The sequence below is a fragment of the Centrocercus urophasianus genome, unplaced genomic scaffold (genome assembly GCF_019232065.1).
Source record: "Centrocercus urophasianus isolate 14NV4802_14NV808 unplaced genomic scaffold, USGS_Curo_1.0 seq_39, whole genome shotgun sequence".
Lineage (NCBI taxonomy): Eukaryota > Metazoa > Chordata > Aves > Galliformes > Phasianidae > Centrocercus > Centrocercus urophasianus.
In genome coordinates, this window is record NW_024884966.1 from 126479 (window position 1) to 146379 (window position 19901).

At 44.3% G+C, this 19901-nt stretch overlaps 1 protein-coding gene across 2 annotated transcripts in view; it reads left to right on the top strand.

Annotated features, from left to right (window-relative positions):
- Positions 1–19901, top strand: part of EVA1A (eva-1 homolog A, regulator of programmed cell death) — a 189081-nt gene that overhangs the window by 79705 nt on the left and 89475 nt on the right. For both annotated transcript variants that reach the window (XM_042832674.1, XM_042832675.1), the window contains one exon: positions 7835–7978. In XM_042832674.1, coding sequence (XP_042688608.1) covers positions 7835–7978 — 144 coding nt within the window. The remainder of the gene's footprint in view (positions 1–7834; positions 7979–19901) is intronic.

Here is a 19901-nt window from a genome sequence, read left to right on the forward strand (position 1 = left end):
ACTGACTAGAACCCATTCATTGTGGTGAGCTCGATGATTTGGACGCTGTCACTGAGATTGATTCCAGTAGAGCTGATGCTCTCTGCAAGCTACAGCTGGTAAAATTCTCCAGTATGGTTTTGGTATCATCTGATTTGGGTTTTACCCCTGGCAGAGGCCGGGCAGATGAAGACAGAAGATCCAAGAGCAGCCTAACAGTCCTGGAATACTACATTGAAGTGGTAAAATGAATTGCCTATCAAGGGCTTAGGCTAAAAGTTGTGAAAAGAAGCTGCCCAGCAATAAACAGGCCTTTTGTGGAGAGTAGTTACAGCTCACTCAGTCCAAATTGGGAAAAGCCGACCCCCAAGACTAAGGCTGCTTTGTTGAAGAAGAGGAAATGGGTATTAGCTGTAGGTGATTGGATCCCTTTTCCATGTAGGGAGAGATAATGTGGCTACATGGGTCAAGGGCTGTCAAGAGACTTCAGGGCCTAGGGACAAGTCTAAAGGAACTGAATGTGCAGCTCATCTTTTCTGCCTCCTGTGTTGGGTGAGGACACATGGTAACAAACCAAAGGATCACTTCTCTGAATATGTGGCTTTGTGGCTGATGCCATCACCAGAACTCTGCGTTTTTTGATGAACAATTAGCCTATATGGTACTGGGTTTCTAGGCAGTGGATGGGGTTTGCTTTCTCAGAGAGAATGGTCTTTGGGGAAAAGCTAGCAGGACTCACTGGGAGGGCTTTAAATCAGATGTGAAGGGGGATGGGAGATGGACAGTGAGCCCTTCCACAATAAAGTGTGGGAGGGCATAACTATACTAGAGAGAGAGGGCGCTAGTTCAACCTCCTGCCAGAGCAGGAACACCTGGACCAGGTCATAGAATCATAGAATGGCCTGGGTTCAAAAGGACCACAATGATCATCTAGTTTCAACCCCTTTAATGTGCAGAGTCACCAACCACCAGACCAGGCTGCCCAAAGCCACATCCAGCCTGGGATGATCACACAGGAATCTGTCCAGGCGGGTTTTGAATGCCTCCAGAGAAGGAGACCTCACAGCCTGTCTGGGCAGCCCGTTCCAGTGTTCTGTTACCCTTACTGTGAAGAAGTTTTTCTCATATTTACGTGGAACCTCCTACATTCCAGCTTGCACCCACTGCAGCTTGTTCTATCATTACACATCGCTGAGAATGGCTTCATCCTCCTGACACTCACCCTTTACGTACTTACAAACATTAATGAGGTCACCTCTCAGTCTCTCCTCCAAGCTAAAGAGACCCAGGTCCCTCAGCCTTCCCTTGTAAGGGAGATGCTCCACTCCCTTAACCATCTTTGTGGCTCTGTGCTGGACTCTCTCAAGCAGTTCCCTGTCCTTCTTGAACGAAGGGGCCCAGAACTGGACACAGTATTCCAGATGCAGTCTCACTAGGGCAGAGTAGAGGGGGAGGAGAACCTTTCTCTTCTTACTAACTATCCCCCTTCTAACACACCCCAGGATGCCTTTGCCTTCTTGACCACAAGGGCACAGTGCTGACTCATGATCGTCCTGGTAACGCCTTTGACACAGTACCCCACAACACTGGAAAGACATGGATTTGATGCGTGGACTGTTCGATGGACAAAGAACTGGCTGCAGGACGGAGTCCAGAGAGTGGTGGTCAATAGTTCAATGTCTGGACAGAGTTTGGTGATGAGTGGTGTCCCCCAGGGGTTGGTGCTGGGGCCAGTGCTCTTTAATATCTTCATCAGTGACATCAACAGTGGTGTCATGTGCGCCCTTAGTAAGTTTGTTGATGCCATCAAGCTGTGGGATGCAGTTGACACACCAGAGAGATGGGATGCCATTCAGAAGGGCCTAGACAGGCTTGAGCAGTGGGCCAGGTGAAACTCATGAGGTTCAGCAAATCCACACGCAAGGCTTGCACCTGGGTCGAGGCAACCCCTACTACTAATACAAGCTGGGGCGTGAATGGATTGAGAGCAGCCCTGCGAAAAGAGACCTGGGGGTGCTGGTGGATGGCAATCTGAACATGAGTCAACAATGTGCCCTTGCAGCCCAGAAAACCAACCATATCCTGGGCTGCATCCAAAGCAGTATGGCCAGTAGGGTGAGGGAGGAGATCTGCCTCTGGAGCACCGCATCCAGATGTGGAGTCCTCAGTGCAGGAGAAACATGAAGCTGTTGGAGTGTGTCCAGAGGAGGGCTACAGAAATGATCTAAGAGATGGAACACCTCTCCTGCAGCACATGCTGAGAGCTGGGGCTGTGCAGATAGAGAAGAGTGAGGTGAGCTGAGGGTGGCCTGTCAGTATCTAAAGGGGAGTGATAGGACAGGAGGGGACAGACTCTTTAGCAGGGTCTGTGGTGATAGGATAAGGGGAAATAGCTTGCAGCTTAAAGAGGAGAGGTGTATGTTAGATATAAGGAAAAAGTCTTCTATAGTAAGGTGTTGGAACAGGATGCCCAGAGGTGATGTAGTGGATGTCCCATCCATGGAGACTTTCAAGGCAAGGCTGGATCAGGCCCTGGGCAACCTGATCTAGCTGTGGTGTTTACTGCAGGGGAGCTGGACTAGATGACCTTAAGTGTCCTTTCCAACTCTAAGGACTCTCTGATTCTATGCCTCTATGGAATCAATCCATGTAGACGTGCAGCAGTAGTAAGGCTGGAGGGAAGTACAGCTTTTAGAAAGCATGTTCAGGATAAAGATGACAAAGTGAGATGATCCCACTGTCCTTCAAACCTGAACTTTAGTTTGAAATACCATGTTTCAAAAGCACAGCTTATATCTTTGAACATCTTTGCATTTAAGTTTCACCGTAGCCAGGAATCAGATCTATTCTTAGTGCACTGGAGCTATCCAAGATTAATGAAAGTAAATGGTGACTCTATCCCAGCCTTCATAAGTGCATTCTCTATCATCTGTGAGGACATAAAGTGCTTTTTATTGCTCTGCTGTGGGATTTGAGCTTTGTGGGCTGTAAAAGGTTCCTGACAGGGACCTGGCTCTATTTAGCAGTAGACTTTCCATTAGACTGAGCTATGGCATTTGTGAGTGTCCTTCCCCATGTATCTGACACATGAGATCACTTGTTAGTACTAACATCACTGATGTTAGTATAGTGTTTAATATAACATGCACTGTTTGCACTTAGTAAACAAACAAGCCACAGGAGAAATGAGATGTCCTGAATAAGAGTGCAAACAAGAGTGCCAAATCCACTTTTCCTCTTCTAAGGAACAGGAACTGAGTTTGGCCAGCCGTATGGGGTCATACCCTACTCTGCTCTGCCACATTGCTGGGCTTGCCTCTGCATCTTTTCGGGATGCTAGCTACGTCACTTATAGAGAAGAGAACCTCTATTCTATTGCTTCTCTGAGGCAAGTGGAGGTGAAGACTTCATACCTGGAATCACCTCATGAAGAAGTACAAATATATTTGGAATTCTCACTTCAATCCAGCTCCTTTATATATTGTTTACTCTTGGAAGTTGAATTACCAGCATGTACATCATAAAAAGTAACACGAGTGATTTGGGTGTTTTTATACTCCTAAGACATGGGACCACGTTGTCACTTCTAGATGACATGATGCTAACTGTGATTTATGAGGGTCTGGTAGCCTCACCTACCACCCATCTGTCGCTCTGGTATATTTTGACATCTTCAGTGCTTGTTAGTGAGAGAATAAAGATGCTAGATATGACAGTCTGGCATGACCTCTATATTACAAATCCTTAGAAGTGTTCAAGGGGGATGATCCCATTTGGACCTTGCTGCTGCATTTTTTCAGTTCAGTGTGTTCTGTGGAGGCTCAGCAAGTTAACAGCTCAAAATATGAGAGAGGAGACCAAACTAATTTCAGTTTAAGAAGTACTGTGGGCTACTTGCTCTGGCAATTCTGGAAGTGCACAGGGCATTTGTGCTTATGTGCAGGAAAAATAAGGGAAAACTTGCCACTGTCACCAGTGTTATTTTTTATTAATTTGTTATTAATATCTACTATGTAATTTGTTATTGTGCCATAGAGTCTACTTATTGATTTATTTGGACTGGAAGAGTATGACTGATTCTAAGAGAATGTCTTTGTCCTTACCATGGAAAAAATGAATACTCAGTTTTGGACTCCTCAGATAGATGTTGAAAAACGCAGCAAATCCAGTGAAGGGCCACCAAGGAAGTCAGGGACTGGAACACACAGCATGTGGGGAGATGGTGAAAGACCTGCATTGGCTTGTTTTCATGAAGAGGAAGCTCAGGTAGGGATGTTATTGTTGTTTTTCTAATACCTAAGAGGTGGCTGTGCAGAAGACTTCTTGGGAATGCAAAACAAAGCAAACATAAATAAACAAACCCAACAAAAATAATCACAAAAGCAGTCAATACAAGCTGCAGGAATGGAAACCTGATTAGATACAGGAGAAAAAAAATTAAGCTGAAGAATGCCACAGCCCAGGGAGGTTGGGGATTATTTACCTGTGGGTATTTTCAAAACTTGCCTGGACAAAATCCTGAGTAACCTGATGTAACTTCAAAGCTGGCCCTGTTCTGAGCAGCAGGCTGTACTGGATAAGCTCCAGATACTGCTTCCAATGTAGTTACTGTATGGTTTATGTGCTACAGTCCAAACAGGTGACTTTTCCGTATTATTTGAATATTCAGTGAGTTCAGTATTTTCAATATTGAAGTCTCTAAAAATTCTATATAAATCGGGCTTTTAAAATCTTGGTTCTTTACTTCCTGTGCTGAGGGATCTTATCCACATGTATAATTGGAGCATGCAGAGTCTCTTCTGCTTTCTGCTCATTTTGTCTGGCACAGGTGGAGCTGGAGCAGCCTGGTGATTGGAGAGTCAAGCATGACACTACTGGTGGTTAGGTGAATATGGAGGACGTAGGTTTGTGCCCTAAGAAGTTGGGTATCTAGGCTTACCTGAATGTGGCAAAATAGTGCCAAGGCCTGGGTACAGATACTGTAAGATCTTCTGTTCTGTTAAATTACACTGCACTTGTTGCTATAATTAGTTGTCTTGGCCTGACTGACACTAACAGTCAGCCCAGAAACTGGTTTAAAGTTGTGTATGGGACAGGGTTGATTCCTATCGTGTTTCACCACTATTTTGGAAGGTAAGAGTATTTAATAGTATTAATGTTGGTTGTTCCAACACAGTTGGCCTCAGGGCCTGGGAATGGGCCGGGGAAGTTTTCATTTACCAGCAAGCATGCTAACCAAACAGCATAGACTGGTCCTTAGCACAGTTAACACACAAACAGGAACAGCAGCGTTAGGACCCACTCTGCCAGATGAAGCTGCATGACTCTTTGCTTGGCCATTATAACTTGGGCTCCATTGCACTGGTTGGTGGGACTGCAAAGAGGCCATAGCAGGGTCTCACAGCTGTCTGTTGGCAGTATGGCATTTTGGTTTTGGTGGGTAGCATAGGCAAGACTGTCTTCTCCTGGGGAGAAGCTTCTACCTGAAAAAGATAGCAACAGGATTATGCTCATGTGCTATACTAAATGCAGTGAGAGAGAGCCTGCTGCCTGGTGCTGTGACTGGCTGACATGGTGTCTGTGTGGCGAAATCCTCTACCACGTGCCCCTGCTCTTCTCCTCAGAATATCCAGGGAAGCCTTCTGCAAACTGACAGTTGGAAACAGCCCTTGTGATTTCTCACATTGGACCTCTGCAGTGTCTGGCATAATGCCACTTGGCAAAATCATGCTCACAGGATAACTCTTAAACTTGGTGTGTAAGCATTCAGGCCTTGTTTGGTTTTGTAGTGCCAATGAAGCTGTTAAGGTCAGTATGGATAGAGATTGTAGCTTTCTGCATGGGAGAAAGGAGCTTGTCAATACCAAGACATGACTGATGGTGTCCAGAGGAGCTGGTGATATCGTCACGTTCGCATAAGCATATTCAGTGTGCTGACTCTACAGAACTGGGTCCTGCAGAGTCAATCCAGCCTGCTGAGCTGGAGAGCAGAGCCTGTGGCTTGTAACCATTGAAACTACTTGTTCCTACAGGAGGAGAACCCAAAGGCTGATGATCCCAGAACCAGCCGTTGAAGATGTGTGGGTAATTCCTCATCCTCCCATGGAGTGTTGGGGAGTGAGGCCACTGCACTGCCCTGGAATGCTGTCTGTTTTGTGTGGGAACCAAAACAAATAAAAAGAATAGATACCCTCCATGAAATCTTATCTAGTGAGTAGACTTGATGACTTTCTCTTACTGGACCTTTGACGAAAACACAAATGCAGATGTTTCTGTTGGAACCTCTGGCATTTGTTGAACAGCAGGTTGCAAGGGGTGCCTTCTGTGAGCAGAGCCCCGCACTGCCCCATCCACGTCAGATCACAGCCAGCTCCAGCTGCTCCTAAGCGACTGCCAGTGGCCAGAGCTGAGCCCTGAGCAATGCTGGGTGCGCTCTGGGAGAGCAGACTGAGGAGAGGGAAAAACTGCTGTGCAGCTGGGAGAGAGGATGAGAAATGGGAGAGAAGCAGCTCTGCAACCCCCAAGGGCAGCGCAGAAAGAGGGCAGGAGGTGCTTCAGGTGCAGAGCTGAAGCTCCCTGCAGCCCAGGAGCAACCCCTGCTCTCTCGCTCCATGTTCTGAACCAGCCAGCCCTAGTAAGTCTTGTGGACTAACTCAGCCCAGTGTGCCATTCCTCTGCACCACTCAGGAGGAGGAGGTGAAGGAGGGTGGGTGGGGATGAAGGTGTTAGTAGTTTGCTTTCAGTTCTTATTGCTCTCATTTGTTAGCAGCAGCTCACAAATTACATTAATCTCCCTAATGTTTCATCTGTTTTTCTGTAACAGTAACTGGTTTGAAATCTCATTGTCCTTATCTCAACCCATGATCCTTTTTCTATCATATTTTCTCCACTTGATCTGTTGAAGGAGAGAAAGAGAGCAACATAGTGGTGTTTAGTTGCCTATTGGTGTTAAACCATCATACTTTTTGTATCATTCAATACCTTTCAGGGTCCACTTTCCCTTTCCCTGCTTCCTAACGAGTGACCAAATGGATTTGCATTCTTTTCTCGGTAGATTTTCTATTGCTAAACTTCTTAATGTTAAACAAAAACTATCTTGTTGATTCCCACTGTCATTGACTGTGGTTGGACAGTGAAAGCAAACTGTCAGTCTGGCATTGAAAATTTGGAGAGCTTGTCCTCTCTGTTTTACATGAGAAAACAGTTGCAAACAATCTGGTGAGTACTTTTGGACTTCTGCGTATTCTCAAGTCCTGATCTGACAAATATTTATACTTGCGTGGAACAAACACAATTAATAGAATATTTCTACCTAGATGGTGGACAGTAAAACTGTAAAAAACTATAGCCTTAGAAATACAGCATCTGCAAAGAACAGACAGGGACAATGAGCACTTCTGTCTGCAGAAGCAGTGTGGAATCTGCAGAGTTGAGACAGCTCTTTTGTACATAGCAAAGGCTAAAGAACCTCACAAACCTCCCACACTCACTCTCTCTCTTCCTCTCAAAATGAAACAAGCAACATCTGGAAAAAAAATCTACACACTCAAATCAATTTTACTCTTCCCTGAACAAGTTCACAAAGCCCATCTTGCTCATACCCATGAAGTGGAAAGTTGCTAATAATTTTGCACGTTGCTGCGATCAGTTGCATTATCAGACAGCTAAATAAATGCTGAACCAATAAATGATACACGTCATAAATTCCACATGCATATTTTAACTGTTTCCATGTATTTTCTTTTCCTGTGGCAGTTATTTAATTTACAAGGAAGCATGTAGTGTTTCTGGATAAATGCACTGGAAAGAGACTCCTGAGATCTTTCTTCCATGCTCTGTCCTTTTTCCTTTACAGACTGCAAGTCAGCTACTGCTCTCCAACTCATGATCAAGCGCTGCCATGGGAAAAGAAGTTGTAGCATATATGCCAGCACCTATGAATTTGGAGATCCTTGTTATCCCGGCATCCAAAAGCATCTGAATGTCATCTACACCTGTGGTGAGTCACAAAATCAGTTCTCGCTGGGGTGTGTGTTTGATGAGCAGCAGTACATGAAAAATGAGAAGAGTTACGAATGTACGTAAAATGTTGTTGAGCTTCCACTTGGCTCATTGTTATTTTCATTTGGTTAAATGGAAAGCCTGTGGATTACCTGAGAGGTTTAATTCAGTCTCTTTTTCTATTTATTGGGTTGACAGGAAAAAGCAGGAAGCATGGAAATGACATTTTGTTAACCCGTTCAACACTGCCTCCTCGAGGCAGCAAATTCTGTTAGCCCATTTGATGGCTGGACTAGATGACCTTAGTGGTCTTTTCCAGCATTAATGATTCTATGATCCATCAGGTGCTTATACCCTGAATGATACCCTGCTGTTTCATTTTCCTGCAGAAAAGTTGTGGTTTACAGTAGGATCCTTTTTATTTTGTTCTGTGTTTCATTTTTTTACCAAACAATAAGGCAATCACTAATCCATGCCCACGGCATTCGTTGAAAAAACTTCAGGTGAATCTGGCAATATTTTCCTAAGAAAATACTGTTGTTTGAAAATGACATGTCTTCAGTTGGGATCATAAGTCACAGTGCTGAGTAGACACTGTACTCCTATCTGACTAATCCTCCTGTGCTGCAGAAGAGAACGATGCACTATGAAAACAACTTCAGGTCTGACTTTCCCAGTTAAGAAATTTTGATCATTTGTAGCTGATAGATATGAAAATATTTGCTTGAGGGTTTTGTTTGTATAGTTGTTGCTAGGATCAGCTTTGCCTCTCCATTTCTTTCTACATTCACTGAAAAGAGAAATCCTGGTGCTGTTTTGGATCTGTTTGGATCTGCTGAGTAGATGAGCCATTTGATCTAGCAGAGGAGGTGCTGGCTGTGTCTCCAAACAGCAAATCTGTGGATGAATCCCTATGTGCAACAGCAGCATGCTAAATCTGATATATGATTTTTGATATGGAATGCTAAAGAATTTAATAGATGCTGTAGTGTGGCTGATGTGTTGCCTGTTCAAAAACAGAGCGAAGAATCAAGAGCATGAAGCTCTGAACGCCTGCCTGGCTGTTGTTTCATTTGGCAGAAGCAGCAGGAATGTTAAACTTTTTTTTTCCCTTGTCACTTCTTTGTTTTTGTTTGAAATGATTTAGCAAGAAACAGAAATACTATCTATTCAAAGCCTTGCAAATTTTCTTGCCAGCGAGTTGACACTGCTGTATTATTTTTTTCATAAACAGATTGGAGAGAATCTCATTCTCATAGGGATGTGGGCTCCATAATTCAAAATCAGGAACAAACCAAATAGGGCCCCATGATGTATTTCCAAGAAGATATCTCCTTCAAAGCCCTGTGCAGCCTTCACGCATTGTGGTTCTGATCCCAAAGCCTACTATAGAAGGCATTGTTGATCTCTTCGCATGACTTCAGCTTTCCTAGTTAAAGCCTAACTGCATCAGGAAATGAGTCACGCTTGAGAGCACAATATGCCCTGGTTTGATTTCCAGTAGGTGAAATCTGCCTCATTATTTGAGGGTGTCCATGGTTCCTTCTCAAAACCACGATCTGAGCTATCTGAGCTGTCATGATTCAGCATGTCTGAGCTGATCATCAGACACATAATTCTCCTCTCAAAAAGCAAAATCCTTCAAAATATAAAGCCCGACTAAACAAGAAGTCAAATTCTAGTTCCACATGGCCATGCTGGATCAAGGATCATTCTGGTATTCTCTTAAAAGAAATTATAAAACCAAGCAACTTGATGTTTTATAGCTTAAAGAATAAATGTGGTGTATTCCTGTTGGATATCTCCTTGTTTTGGGTTTTCATAAAGATGCATGCATTATTACTCCTGCTGTGATGTTCTCTCACTTTCACAAAACCCATGGGAGTGAAAAGGGACTGGCTTTGACTGTCATGGCCTGAGCCAGTGACGGAGCAACTTTTGGGAGGGCAGGGCCAAACCAGGGAGCTCAGCTGCATACAATGTACTGTGGACCAGAAGGGCTGGAGCCAGGATCCACCCCTTCCGAGCCCTCATTTAAGGGTTGGCAGTGAGGTGAGGGGGTCTTCTTGGAGGTCCCTGCATGCCTGAGGCCTTCCAAAGGTAAGCGGTTCTTTTCCTTCATTCCTGTGTACACAGCCACAGCATTTGGGCTCGTTCTCATTTACTGTAGACAAAAATTTTGCCACCCTGTTATTATCACGTTGCTTTCCATCCCATTATAGCATGGCAACTGCTAAAAGTGACTCAGATGGATTTCTTTTGATTTAAGCCAATCTCTTCTGTCACCTGTGTCTGGATATGTATCTTTTTCCCCACCTCTTACAGTTAAAGATGCTGGATTCATGCAGACTGGGTTTGTGGCTTTGATGGTTTTCACTGCAGAGAAGTGAAAGACACAGAGTAGTCCTAGTGTCACCTGGAAGCAAGACAGATGTACGTCACAGGTTTCTCTGGGCATCGCTTCAGCCGTGGTCTGACTGACCATGTCACTTGTCTTACCTGCCACAAAAAAACTGATGTGTCCATGCCAAGAGTTACTGACCATCAGTGCCTCTTCAGAAGAGGTGGTAAGAGCAAGCCCACTGATGGATGTGCTGTGTGCATGGGAGGACCTTCAAACAGCCATTTTCCTTGTGAGATACTTTACGAGCTGTAGGGCAGCTGAACTCAGCTCTTGGTGCTAAAGCATGAACAGGGCTGGACAGAGAATAATGTCTCTCGCTGACAGCAATTCCTGAAAAAACAAAAAAAATCCAATGAGGGATTGCTTTGTGAGGTGATAAAGGATTATATAAATTCAAAACTTGTATTGTGAGCAGAAATCGTGGCCCTTTTGCTGAGGTGGGCTTTACGACTGCTGTTAGTGCTGGTGCAGTTTGCATAGAGAAGCTGTGAACAGCAAGTGATGTGACATCTCCAAGTCCTGAGAGGAGTACATCTGAAAAAGTCTCTTGGACTCTTCTTCTGTAACTTTTCAGGAGGAGCTGAGCCCTATTCCTAATCTCCTGCCTTCTTCAAGAGATAAATAGGTAAGGCAACAGCTCTGGTTTCTTATTAGCTAGTTCCAAATTTCTTGGAGATTCATTCCTACAGCCTCTGTGTTTTATTGGTTGTAAGAAACCCTATAAATATCTAAGGTGTGGGGGGCAGAATGGCGAGGCCAGACTGTTTTCAGTGGTGAGTGGAGACAGGACAAGGGGAAACGGCCAGAAACTGCAGCACAGGAAGTTCTGCACCAATGTGCGCAAGAACTTCTGTACAGTGAGGTGAGGAGCACTGGAACAGGCTGCCCAGGGAGGTGGTGGAGTCTCCTTCTCTGGAGATGTTCAAGACCTGCCTGGATGCCGACCTGTGCGACCTGCTGTAGGAACTGCTTTGGCAGGGGGTTGGACTCGATGATCTCTGGAGGTCCCTTCCAACCCCTACAATTCTGTGATTCTGTGATTCTGTAATACCTTCCAGACATAAAGAATTAAGTTGATGAATCTGGCTTAAAGGAAAAGTGTTGTTGCATGAGCTTTAACAAGACAAGTGCAGCGTCTTGCATTTCTGTTACAAAAACTCTGTGCATCGCTACAGGCCTGGGGCAGAGCAGCTAGAAAGCAGCATGGCAGGAAAGTATCTGGGGGTGCTGGCTGACAGCTGGCTGAATGTGAACCAGCAGTGTGCGCAGGTGGCCAAGAGTACCAAGAGCATCCTGGCCTCTATCACAAACAGTGTGGTGAGCAGGACTGGTGAGGTGATCAGTATTCACGTTGGTGAGGCTGCACATTGAGTACTGTGTTCAGTTGTGGGCCTCTGACTACAGAGATGATGTTGGGGCCCTGGAGCATGTCCAGAGAAGGACGGGTAAGCTGTGAAGGATCTGGAGCACCGCTGTCATGGGGAATGGCTGAGGAAACTGGCATTGTTCAGTCTGGAGAAGTGGAGCTCAGGGGAGACCTTAAGATGCTGTACAGCTTCCTGAAATGAGGTTGTGATGAGGTGAGGGTTGGCCTCTGCTCCCCAGTAATGGGTCAGACTAGATGATATTGATGGTCTTTCCAACCTTGACAATTCTATGATGCTGCTGGTGTCATTATTGCAGTGATTTTTGTACTTACTGATAAAAGTTATTGTATTCCTCACCTTTTCCTTTTTCTTAATTGTCTATTTATTATCTTTAAAGATTCTCTTTAACTCTCTAAACATCTTTCCTCCCTGGTGTTCTAGACTTTTTCTGCCTGTACTGAACTTCTAACCCAGCAGTGAGTTTAAAGAAAAGTTGCATTTTTGTCTCACGAGTGATATCACTTCATTCAAGGGAATATTTAAAGGCATGCATTATTTTTAAGTCCCATGCATAAATACCATGAAAGTTTAATGCTTTCTCAAGTCCTTGAATAGGGCTTGTCTGTATGTAGCAAGAACGGCGCAATAAGAAGCGAGCAATCCAAGTGACTGCTGTCCTGCCTGCCAGACCTGACCCTTGCAGTCAGTGTAAGCCTCTGGTCTTCAAATGCATGAATTGATCAGAAATGGCCTGATGGGGGAAAGAAAAGGAGGGGGAGAAAAAAAAAAGGAGATTGTGAATTTCTTTGTTTGTAGGCATGTTTCAGTGGTTTGGTTATCAGGTCTGCATAACTGGTAATGGTAATGTTCTGTTAGACATGGCTATGACAAAATGGAGGAAGTCACAGGTAACTCAATAAGGGAGCTTGGTAAGTAAAGGATAAAGCATCACTGCAATCATCAGCCAGTGCTGTTTTGTGCTACTGAGAGGCTAAAGAGGCTGATGAGAGGTGATGGAGATTATCTGGGGTGATCTCTGAGTACTTGGAAAAGCAGTTTGGCTAACTCCAAAATGTTGCGGTTAAATAAACATCCTGTGTGTGTTGGACTAGAGGCAGGCGTTGTTTTAGATGAGAGCACTGACGATTTAGGTGAGAGCCTTTTTAATCGCAATGAGGAGAGAGGCTGAAGACCTGCACGAAGGCTCTCCTGTCATCTCAAAAGGGCCGTGCTGTTGTCCATTACCTCCTGCATAGTGAACTTGTCAGTGTTTCAGACTGCACGTACTTTTATTACTGCTAAAGGGCTTTCTCTTGGTATAAAAAACGATGTCCAGGATCCCCAACAAATGGGGAAAAAGCAGTTCCAGACTTCAAATTAAGAAGAAAACTTAATAGACACCTTTTGAAACAGAGCAATACAGGCAGCCTCTTGTTAGAGGAAGACACGATATATGGAAGGACTTCTTTTTGTCAGAAGTTACAAAACTGATTTTTGCCAGCAAACAAACATTTCAAGCAACTTAGCTCCAAGGATATTAAACTGGATATACAGTGTTTGAAACTGTATAACAGAATTCTTTTGCCATATGGTAAAGCAGAACTCAAAGGCACTCAGATTTTAAATTAAGGCCAAATAGTTTGACCTACCAAGTAATGAAGTAATAAGTAATTTTGGAATATAATCCCAAAATATAGCTACTTTCATTGTCACAAATCAAGGTTCAGATGAGGTTTGGGAAGTATGTTCAAAGCCTGAGTCTTATTTTTCTAAGATGATAGAAGCTTGTGTAGTTTTGTTTTTTTGTGCATCAAACCTGTGCTTCTGGTCAAGTTATGTGCATCTCTTATCCAGTCCCATGTAATGACTACAAAGAATGAAACGTTCATGAAGTGGGATTCATCTAACCAAGTGCAGGCATATAAGCATAGAGATTTACAGTGTAAACGTTCCCATCTGAGAAAAATTACTTTTATTGGTAATTGAGAGGAACAGCTGCCTTTGAGGCACAAATCATCTCATCCTAAAGCAGATGCCTGAAAGATGAACAGCATATTTGAGGTGACAGTTCCCCGGTGCTAACTGTAAACTGAGCTGCTTGTATCTAGTTGAGATACACAATCTATACACAGGACTTCTACAGTGCACATATCTACACCTGATTAGATGGCTTTCAACCACTATGTTCTTGGTCAAGTGCTCATTTTGGTCAAAATTACCTCTGCCTTGTAATGATGATTACAACACCTGTCTTTTTTTTCCTTATGAGTCCTGGTTTCCACTCCCACCATTTGATTTTTCTGATCTTTTGTTCTTAGTTTTGTTGTAGATTGCCATGGACTGAAGTTGGTAGAGTGGGGGAGAGTGCAGAGTGGCTTTTCATTTGGTTATAGCATTTGTTTCCTGTTCCTGCAAGCAAATGGATGTACTGAACCTCCTTCCAGCCTTTTATATACTTCCATGAAGGGAAGGAAAAGAAAAAAGCCTTTTTCTTCTTTTTAGAAACTGAGATCATTCAGGAATTCTCAAACTTCATAGAACCTATTAGAGAAGCATATGTGTAATAGTGTAACTGCTCCATGATGGGTCGGACATATCCGTTTAAGGCTGATGTTTTCCAGCTTCTGAGGCTGTGACTTTTTCATCTTTACTGATGATTGAGTAACTTTCTTTATGGTTGCAGTTTCCTGGACCTTGGAGAGAAGCAAAGCAGGAAACTCCTCGTTAAGCAAGGTTCTTATAACTTGGATCAACAGTACAAATCTATTGGAGATCATTGATTAATTAAAGGAAAAGGCAAGATCTCTTGCTGGCCTGAGCTAGAGTGAGACACTCAACTCTACTGATGGGCTTGGAGATACCTGTTATGAACAGAGTCTGTAGTGGCTCTGCTATCATACATCAAGGAAGAATATGCTATAGAGGCAATGGCTTGTTTAGGTTTAAGGTTAGAGATTGCCCAAGAGCGTGGATTGGGATGATGTGTCCAGGAACAAACTTAGCTCGGAGTTAGAAAAGCACAAACAGCCTAATCAGTTTGAAGATGAAGCTTAGTAAATGAGGTAATGGGAAGCTGTCAGTGCGTGGCTCCTTTCTGTCTTTGCTCACCATACAACTCACTGTAGTGTGATCTGAATTGTACATCCAGAACAATCCTATCATGTCTGGCCTGGCTATCCCAGACAGCAGATTTTCATTACCAGGGAAGGATGAGCTTGTCTGATGTAGATTAGGATAAATAAATATTCTGAGGAAGCAGAGCTTGGCATCTCAGGTGCAGGAGGAGTAGGCAATGCTGTCACCTCTAAAGAAAGGCTTGGAAGCCCTTTAATTATTGCAGAGAAGAAATGGAGACCTGGAGATAAAAGTCATTGCCTTGGGGATAAGGAGGAAAGAAGAAGGGGCTGGAGGATGCTGAGAGAGTTCAAAGGACACTTTTTACAATGATGGAAGCAGAATGCCACCTTACAACTAGGGAAGCTTAGCAAGCCTGCTGCGGTCATTCACTTCAGCCTTACTGAAAATTGTGTAGGGCTTCTACTATGGAAGAAAAGAGTCCTATAGAGAGTTAGTTAAATTACTCTGATGCTCCTGACACACTCAGTTTTGTGTGCCTGAATCCTTTATTCCTTTTATTTCTTTCTTGTTGTTGTTGTACTTGATAAAGACCACCATCTAAAAGTGCAGTGGGTAAGGGGCTCAGCGTGGGGTTCTCACGTAGTGTAGGGGATGCTCCAGGGTTGTTTTGCCCAGAGGGTACAGGTGGAGGTACAGCCATGGCTGGTGTATGTGAAGACTTTGTGCAGGGGCTGATGGCAAGGACGGTGGGAAGGCAGGTGGGATTTCTTTTCCTTCTGATATTACCTACGTTTTCTTAGAGACTTTTAGAAATGTGTTAGTATGAACCCAGAATGCCTGCTGCAATAATTGTAATGCTAGACTAACACAAACCAAGATTTTATGCTGGCTGACAAACGCTTGAGGTTTCTAACCTCAAAGAGTTGCTGCTGTCAAATGATTTTCTCTGGCATACATGTGCAAGTCCTTGGGGCTGAACAGCATTTTGCCAAATAGAGAACTGGTCCCAGACTGAGTGTGGCTTTGTGGGTCCCCCCCGGCTGTGCTGAGACCAGCCTACTCTGGGACACAGCCTTGAAAGCAATTGTAGTCCACTCTTAATGTCACCCAAGAAAAACAGACCTACCTGTGAATGGCTGTGCAGGATGGCATTTGAACCTAATCCATTGTAAGGCAATCTTTCAAGAAGCATGGGGAGAGATAAGTGGAGCAGAGTTAAAGTGATGGGGATTATTTGTATGACGATATTTTTTTTCCCTGTATGCATAACTCTGCTATTGAGACTTTCTGTTCTTTGGCATGATTATTCCTTTTACAGAGTTCTTTTAAAAGTTCTGAATAATTTACAGACATCCACTGTTTTATTGTCACAGCCAGCTTCTTCACCTGGGAACCTCACTGAACATCATCGTTAAATAGGGTTCCTGTTGATTTTTCCATGCATGTCAAGACAAGCAGAGTTGGTAATTGACTTTAATGTTATCGGATGTGAGGCTTCTTTACCGAGATGGCAGCAGGCAGCCAGTCTGCCATCCTCCTCCATGTGGGAGACTGCAGGCTGTGGTCCGAGGAATGTCTGAGCAATGGATGGCTGACCCTTCATTCAGCGATCTCCTTAACTACTCCTAATTGAGGTTAATGCCAGAGGCATTGACACCTTGATGGGAACTCATTAGTGCCCGGAGGCTACTGCAGATTGCTGACAGCTCAGTACCATACCGGTTAGATGAAATGCAAAGGGAATGTTTGGCAATATGACTAAGATATATTTGCGTAGATCACATATGTGCTTTCTCTTTGACTTTTGAAAATGTACCAAGATAATGCCATTTTCTTCCACTGTTTATGGAAGGACTCTCAGCTGGCGATGTCTGTGAGCACCAGTCCGTTTCTCTGCACATCTCCCACTGCCCTGCTGTTTGTTTGCTTGCACACTCTTTCATCTCTCCACTTCAATGAGCAGACAAGAAATTCTCTGGGATTTGGAAAACTCTTGCTCCTGAGTAGGAGAAGAGCACGATGGAGAGGGGATATAAACAGTGATTTTGTGAAAGCCACCAAAAATGATAAAATATGAGAACACGGTGACGGGGCCCTTTGGTACAACTGGGGCTTGTAAATGACTGCTGACATAGGGAGGGGAAAAAAAAAAAAGGAGCTTCTCAGGGGTGTCTGTAGTCCTTTGATGAAAGATATCATAGGCATCAGAAGCGTACTTAATTGCTAGGAAGTGCACTAATGACTTACATCACTTGGCATGCCTACAGGCTGCCGCAAGGCCTGTCCTGCTGTGCAGTGCACTGGCTTATTGAGAAGCCATCCCTGCTGTGAGTAATTCTGTGGCTACGTAGGCAGGGCTGGTGGATCTTGGGAGAAAGTGCAAAGACAGTTTACATAAAGGTTTGTGTCACAGGAGCTGAGTCTAAGATCTTCCAGCGTAAAGCCTTACCTGTGTGTGCCTCCTCCCTCCCCAGCAGTGGTGACTTTTACTGGTGGTGGTGACTTTGTTAGATGAGTAGAGCCATGCTGTGTCCTTCTGCTGGACATTCATCATGCAGTACTTCTACCCAATCCCTTCTACATCCTGAAATGAAAGGCACCAGGATCAGGAAAGATAATTTGTCATTACGTGTTAGTCACCACAGCTGGGGGCCTCTCTGGCCAAAAGAACTCAGGGAGGAGCTCCAAAGCAGGCAGACTAACTTTGGAGGAGCTCCAAAGCAGGTCAGATTAACAGCTGACCTGCATGAGTTAGTCAGGGGGGTTGATGCTGTGCCTTATATGAATTATGTGACTTGTATGACTGTTCTGATTTCTAATGTCTCACTGATGGATGTGTGGCCACTAAAGAACATTTCTCTTGTTCCTGTGCTCTCTTCTGTGAGAAGTGCTGTAGGACACAGAGGCTGATGTTTCCATGTCCTCCCACTACCCATGGGAAGTGCTTTTTCAACATTCGGTGGCATGCTGAGGGTCTGGAGAGCCACTCTCCTCTCCCTCTTCGTATATCTTCTTGTGTTTCTGCTGGCTCTCTGAAGCCTGATGCAGTGGTATTTTATCTTCTGGCTGTATGGAGACTTTAGGCTCTAACATTCTTGGTATCCCTGTGCTCGTGCTCAGCAATGGGGAAGATCCACGGGAAGCCCCCTAAAGGAAATGTCTGCTCAGTGCAGGTGAGCCCACTCCCCGCATTAAGTGAGGAGGAGATTGCAGTGGCAGTTGACCCCAGCGCACTCCATCTTCAGGAAAGGTCCAGTTTCCACTTTTCCTGTTTCTGTTTCAGGACCTCAGTTCATTCAAAGTGGACCCACCCAAACAGTCAATGCCCTTCAGACGGACCCTTCAAATACTGTTGGCAGTGGCTACTTTTCATGTTGTGATTTAGTCATTGTTTGGCCAAGCCACTCTTGTTCAGCTCCTTTAATCTTTCCTCATAAATCAAGCTTCCCAGTCTCTGTTGTCTTTGTGTTGCTCTTTTCCTCAGTCACCTCTTTCTTGTAACAAGCACTGAGTAAGCTGCTGGCCTTTTTACCTTGGGGGCAGAAGCTTGTGATTATTTTTTTTTGGCCATATGTTAACGATGGATGCTGTTTCAGAATTGCTACCCAAGAGCCATGGCTGAATCTCTTTCTGGAGTTTCACTCTCAGGTGTCTTGATGCTCAGTATTTCACTTATTTACCCTCATTTTGGTGAACCCACATTTTCACCTTTTGGTGAACCCTTATTTACCCTCATTTTGATGGAAAGTAGCAACTTCTGAAAGCCAGAGTATTTCTGCTGGAAAGCAGGATCCTGGGGGCTGATATCACAGTATCCCTTCCGGCTGGTGGTTTGCCTGGCTCTGCTAATATAAAGACGTGGGGACTTAAGGATGACTGATACTGCATAGTATAAATAGCAAAGCAAATCCCACTAAATCCCTTTAGAATATATTTAACTAAATTCCTGACCCATGAGGCCAGGCTGGGCTGTGTCTTATCTTTAAAAGCCATCTTACAGGTGGGTGCAAGAACTCTGGAGGCTGGTTAATCCAACCAGATGTAGCCTTGGTGCCTCCAGGGAAGGAGTGAGGGAGGGAGGACAAAGAGTTGGAGATTTCATTTGCTGGAAGTGTCACTCCATTGTGGTTCAAGCCAAAGCATCAGGGAGAGGAATATACCTGGTATGCAGCTCCATCTGGAGTCCAACTGATCTGTTATCTATCTATCTATCTGAAAAGGGAGCATCCTGACTGAGGCTGTAGTGATCTAGGGAGTGTGTATCAGGTACCAGGCAGTAGATGGAATTTACTCTGGCTAGTCCCTAGGTCATGTATATTTGCTTCAAGCTTTGACAAAATGGTTCTAGTATTTCTTTTCTAAAAAGAAAACATGAATAATTTTTTTTTTGGAGGGTATATGAAAACTTAGAAGGAAAATGAATTGTCTCATACAAGGACCAAAAATATCCCAGCACATTATTAACCCTTCTCTATATTGACAATATTTGTGGTTTTTTTTGAGGGGGGGAGGGGGAACAGCTTGGTATTTGGCATGGCTCGTGGACACTGGCCTTAGACTTCCTCCTTGCCCAGAGAGATGGTGGAAACCCCATCGCTGGAATCACTGAGGGTCAGGCTGACAGGGCTCTGAGCGCCTGATGAGCTATAGGTGTTCCTGTTCATGGCAGGGGAGCCTTCCATCTAAAATGATTCTACGATTCTTAGCCCTAGCAGTTTGTCACAAGCTCTTTGGCACTGGGCAGCCACTGCAGGGCCCAGGGCTGCCAGCTGCTGGGCAAACCAGAGAAATAGCAGCGTCACCACCTCCCTTGGCCTTTCAGCTTATGCATGCAGTGCAGAAGTGATCACGCAGGTGTGGTGAGTCTCTGTCAGTGCCTGCGGTTCCTGTTGAACTTCAGTGGTGTGAAGCTTTGGGAAGTACAGGTGTTAAGCTCCTGCCCAACGTCTCCACTGTGGTCACGGTAATGAAGTCAGTCACGAATTCAATGGCTGTCCTGCATTTTTCCTTTATTTTTTTCATTCTTCTGGATTATTCTTATAATTCATAGAATGAAATAACAGAGATTAAAT